Source organism: Ictalurus punctatus, chromosome 6, assembly GCF_001660625.3.
Source record: "Ictalurus punctatus breed USDA103 chromosome 6, Coco_2.0, whole genome shotgun sequence".
NCBI classification, from domain to species: domain Eukaryota; kingdom Metazoa; phylum Chordata; class Actinopteri; order Siluriformes; family Ictaluridae; genus Ictalurus; species Ictalurus punctatus.
Window position 1 is genome coordinate 33240387 of NC_030421.2, and position 6000 is coordinate 33246386.

Below are 6000 nucleotides of genomic sequence, written 5' to 3' on the forward strand. Positions count from 1 at the left end.
CTCTATTTGCCGGCTAATCATTGTATATTAGAGCCTGTTAAGCGCCGGTCTCTTTTAAACACCAAATACAGCTGCCTAATGACGGCGTTCCAGATCAAAGAACAAAGCTTCGCCGGCTTCTTTTTTGTTCTCCTGTAATGTTCATGCCACATTATGGTTTAAAAGAGATAATGGTTATAATACATCACCACAGCAGGGTTATAGATAGCTGGTGGATATGGACAGCATATCTAATGAGCGACTACACTTTCTCCAACCTGCAGTTGGTTGGTGTTCAGTAATAACGTACAGCGTTCGAAACTTTCCCAGCGGATGACGACGGGATTTGTGCGCGACATCGTATTAAAGAGCACACGGCGACACACGTCCTATATAGCAGTCCTTCCAGGATTTTCAACAAGGAATTCTGCATCATATCAAAAAAAGAGTGCTTGAAGATAACGCGAGGCGATCTGTCTGAAAGTTGAACCGAAAGTGGAGCTTTCAACAGGATAATGATCCTAAGCGCACTTGCAAATCCACCAAGGAACGACTCAAAGAGAAGAAATGGAGGGTTACGGAATGGTGTAGTCAAAGCCCAGATGTGAATCCCATTGAAATTGACAGCAGTGTGAAAACTTTGACAGTAGATGAAGGTGTAATTACTATGTTTTGCCTGTGTGGGGCACTATGCTCCGTAAATGTTTACATTCCATTGTTCACACAACCACAACTTACTATGCTGATTTTGGATAGACAGGGAAATGGCTTATACTTCTGGTTAGTAAAAAAAAAACTTTGAGATGATACTACCCTAATAGATTTCGTACACTAGACAGAAGAGCGTAAGTGCACAATGTATAGTACGTCATTTCGGACACAACAACAACAAGGAAAAAAATTCTAATGAGAATGATGTTTTGTTAGAGCATAAATAGTTTCTCATACTGTTCGAGTTGAACATTATAATTAATGGGTTTAATGTTTTTCATACAATCATCCATCCATCCATCCATCCTCTATACCGCTGATCCTTTTCAGGGTCACGGGGAACCTGGAGACTATCCCAGGGAGCATGGGGCACAAGGCGGGGTACACCCTGGACAGGGTGCCAATCCATCACAGGGCACAATTTTCACACAATCATTGTTTTTATACTCAGTTTTAATAATCCTGCAAGCCTCTGCACTTTTGTTGCATGTTCACGTCATCTGCCATTTGATGGAACAGTTTGATATCCGGTAACTAGGACTCGGTGGTAAATCAGAGTCACACTCGAACGCCCAGGAAGTAGAGATGAACGACAACTGTGGAGTACAGTACGCCTCGGTGAGTGAGCCTCTCACAAGCCTCTTGTTCCTCATTAAGCAGGTGAAAGAGGTCAGCTGACAGTTCCTGTGTAATTAATGAGTCCAAAGCCCTAACCATGATAAAACTCGGACACTCTGACAGTAACGGACTTAACTCGGGAGGAAAATACGACGTTGCTTTGTCTCGCGTCACACGTGATCACACGATCTGTCGATTTATACACGTGTACGTCTCGAATCATACGGTTAGATCCCCATTCGTTTAATTTGACATTTGATATTGTAGCTTATTTGAATATGAAGTGTATATTTATTAAGTTATATAATTCTAACAGCTGATGGAGCTGATTTTATTTTCATTCGCCTGCTAAAAGGACTCAAGGACTCAGACCGAGTAACCCGTTAAACGGACTCCACCTTTCTTCCGTTCATCTTTTTGCGATTCGGGACGTGAATATGTGACTGAAGGAGCAGGCTGAAATATCAGAGTAGTATATCAAAGACGTGTCTATCCAGACGGGACTAAAATTTGGCTGCAGAGTTGTTAAAAAAAAAAAAAAAAAAAAGAAAGAGAGGAAGTCATTTGCTTTGCAGTTCTCTCAGAGGAAGTGGGGGAAAAAAAATAAATAAATCAACAACACGGAAATGGCCCGTTCCTACAGAAGTAAAAAAACAAAAAACACCTTCCAAATGATGAATTACTCCACATGCAAATACATGCCTCGACTCTCTTCCCCTTCCTTTCATTTAACATGTCCACACGCTTCTCGCTCCTGTCCTGCTGACCGAGTTTCTCTACGGTGCTGCGTTATATAAACGACTTATACATGCGTTGATTAAATGTGTTGGGGGGGAGGGGGGGGATCTAGTTATGATTTACAAAAGTTCACCTCTGACCTCCGTAATGAACGCCATTCTGTAAGATTTCACATCAACATGTGATGAGTAACGAGCGGAAATTTAAGTGGCTCGTTACTGGATGTTCGGGCGAATGGTTGTGGGAGATTTGATTTAGTCGTGTGTAATGCGTGCTGAGTGAAACAAGAGCGCACGAAATCGAATAGAGTGGGAGATGCCTGAGGGAGGAGAGCAAAGGAGAAACCCTGACACATTGTAATTTGAAATAAAAGAGAAAAGAGGTGGAGGGATCGGAAAACAAGAGTAAGAGAGTCATGCATCGGTGAGCCATTTGGGCAGCGGTGGGTGAGAGGAAAGTGACGATACAGTGTGTGAACACAAGCTGCCGCGTGGGGAAATATACCCACAAGCCCTCGTGCTATAATCAATCTCCCTTCTGTGTGCTGAGCGTGTTTATATTCAAGCGATCCTACAACATCTACAATCGTTTCGTCGTGCTCTCACGTTTATTAGCAGAAACACACACACCAGCACTGGCAGGGAATGCATACAGAGACACACTCTGCCCTCTGCGTTGTCCTGGCCCAGGTTAGCAGTCTGCCAGCTCAGGAAGAGCAGCCTGTCCTCATAGACCAGCTGCTGCAAGGACACTTGGTTACAGCAGGCTTTAAACGACAAATCGCTTTCCTTCATCCCTGCTCGGTTCAGTGGACGCCGCGTGTAATTCCGATGAGAATTACTCTCGCCCGGCATACAGAGTGATCATCGCGCATCGGTTCTGCCTTTATCGCGTCACCTTGACCAAGCTTAACTAAATCTTCCAGATTCAATGACCGACCTTAGCTTTTATTCATCATACTGAGAGTGCATAATGACACTCCAGTGTCTACTGCCAGTGAAACTGGGTAATTAAAATGCTCTTATCTTCCAGCAGAACAGCCTCAGATCCATCTCGGTGTCACCGAGCCTCTTAGAGTTTTGCCTCATCGCTTGTCTTGAGTCCTGCGTTTATGAGTTTGCATAATTTTCAAATAGGGGGGAAAAAAAAAGGAAAAAAAAAAAAACATCATCAGGCCATTTATATTTCAATCTCGACAATAGAAATATACGAAGCTGCCACCTTAATCAATGCGAATATTAGTTTCAGCCGAGACATTCCATCCATTTTCTGTACCACAGGGTCACGAGGAGCGTGGAACCTATCCCAGGGAACACGGGCCACAAGGCGGGGGACATCCTGGACCTACATCGCAGGGCACAATCGCTAACACACACACACACACACACACACACCCATTCACACACTTCGGACAACTTAGAGATGCTAGTCGGCCTACAACGTGTGTCTATGAACTGGGGGAGGAAACCGGAGTACCCCGAGGAACCCGGGAGAACATGTAAGCACCACGCACATAGGGTGGATTCGGGAATCGGACCTCCAACCCTGGAGGTGAGAGGCAAACGTGCAGACCACTAAGCCACCGTCAGATATATTCCATGCCTATATCCCAAAAGCTCAAACGGCAAAGAATCGCATTAACTGTTGAACTTCAAGAAGTTAATGAAAAATTCACACCCAGCTGATGAAGTCACAGCTTAAAAACAGTAACCAAACCCTAATAAAGGTTTACCCTTCATTGCTGTCTGCTGAAAGAGAAACAAGTCACAGGAGACCGGCCCATTTTATACCACATGTGAAAGGAGATATGATCCTGCGGATTATGATACTGGTTGGCTTTAATCTTTAATTTCTGCTGAATCATTTATCACCATTTTTACTACTCACGGTGACTCAGAAGGGGAACTTTGCAAATATCATGCCAGGGTGAAAAATTAGCGATGACGCAAAGGGCCGCCATAAAACAAGGGAACCATTGTAGCCAGGGAATAAATTATACGCTTCAGCTCTCAGCACTGCTAAACAACCTAGCAGCATTCTATACAGACGGCCAATTTGCAGCCCGGTTGTCCCTTTCTCCTCTCTCATCACACCGTCCTCTCATCTCTATGTAGGACAAACAGCTCCCTGTTCCTCTCGTCTTTACATACTGCCTCCACTGCCACCGTCAACCATCAGAAAACAAATCCATCAGCTTTCTGCGATGTCGCCACGTGCCCTTGAGAGCCACGTGGCCCGGTCCACTCCGCTTCCTTCTCCGATCTCACCCCTTCTGATTCGAGTCTCGAGTGGCCTATAAAAGCGCCGTTATAGACATCCAATCCTGCTGTGTGTGTGATGAGGAGGTACGCCATCACCTCTCATTCCCATCAAACTGCCGGACGGCAGAGCTCTGAGATCGAGTTACCGCCTTGCGATCGGCCACAGTGAACACTTACACAGCGGCGGGGGAAAGGAGCGTGGACGTGAGAAGTGATTGGATTGAAATGGACTGTAGCCGTTGTACTCTAGGCTCATTATACAGCTCTGGTGAAAAATATGAATTGATAGCATGTGTAAGAAGAAGGTTTGATTCTCTGCCTGTCGTAGCTTATTTTCACTATTACTCCACAGGCATTGGCTGGGGCAGTAGGACTGTTTATATTCCAGAGACCCAGACCAGTCCTGACAACGCTCGACACTATGATAATCTTCCAAACACAAGCAGCACCAGTGAGACGGAACGATACACTTACAGTGCGCATGCTTTGGATGAACTCGAAACCGGAGAACAGCGTTAAGAGGATTGACGGTTGCCTCCCTAGGAGGCTGGTAATGAGCTTAATTTCAGATAACGATCAGCACATAGCGTACATAAGCCCGAAACGGCATCTGAGGAACTGCACCGTCAGCTACTCTGTGGCTGTGTTTAGGCAGGACACGATCATTCTGACTGAACAGGAACAGGAAAACATGTTCGATATATTCTTCCAAATCTGCCATCGACTTTGAGGGAGGTGGAACGTACTGTATATGTCGTTGGAAGTAATCGCATGTAGGTTGGGTGTGTGTGTGTGTGTGGGGGGGGGGGGGGGGGGGGGGGGGTTGGTGGGGGTGTGCAACCAGAGAAGGCTTGAAATTCATCAGAAATCTTACGCAACACTGAAATACTCTGGGAGACATAGCTGGGTGATGTAGAACAAACGTTGCTTAGCGGGAAAGCCTGTGAACGCCAGGACTATCAGATTAACATCATTGAGCCCGTAAGAAAAAACACAAACTTCCTTATAAGTTGGGAAATGAGCAGAAATTGCAAAATTCCCACTTGGGGATTGAGAAGGTTAGAAAACTGTGTGAAATACCCGATGAGACAGATCCGATCACCCCGGCACTCACCTGTGGGCTGAACTTTGACCACAGTCTTGTCAGACTGCTTGCGTGTCATGGAGTACCAGGAGCGGTCGGGGTCCTGGATCCACTCTGATGCCTCGCAGTAGTACTGGCCCTCATCTGTGGGCTGTAGGCTGTAGATCGTGAGGCGGTAGGACGTGCTGCTCGTCTTGTCCAGCCGCACGTCTCCGGAGGACAGACGCTGCCGGTATGACGTCCCAGGCCTCAGCACCATGTCCCGCGTCAGGGTCACGAGGTCCCTCGCCTGGCCAGACGGCTCGTCCGTGGAGCGCACGTACCAGCCGACCGCGACGTGTGTGTGCTGAGACGTTTGACGCGTGACCTCGCAGATCAGCTGCAGCGTGTCCCCTTCTACTTTGGACAGGGTCTGAGTGGCCGACGTCACGGACAGCGTGTCGGGAATCACTGCAGGAAAAGGGATGGAAAAGGACCGAGGTTAGAAACGTGCGCACATAAAAAAAAAAAAACATCAAATCACTCGCGTTCTGACACGCATTCAAATCCAATCGGGATTCTTTCGGCACTGGAGCTGTACCTCGTTATTATTACTGCTCATCACCTCGG

The 6000-nt window shown here is 46.5% G+C and overlaps 1 protein-coding gene across 3 annotated transcripts in view; it reads right to left on the bottom strand.

The window, feature by feature from the left end:
- igsf3 (immunoglobulin superfamily, member 3) overlaps positions 1 to 6000 on the bottom strand; it is a 141586-nt gene that overhangs the window by 45140 nt on the left and 90446 nt on the right. For all 3 annotated transcript variants that reach the window (XM_017469556.3, XM_017469555.3, XM_017469557.3), the window contains exon 3: positions 5422 to 5841. In XM_017469556.3, coding sequence (XP_017325045.1) covers positions 5422 to 5841 — 420 coding nt within the window. The remainder of the gene's footprint in view (positions 1 to 5421; positions 5842 to 6000) is intronic.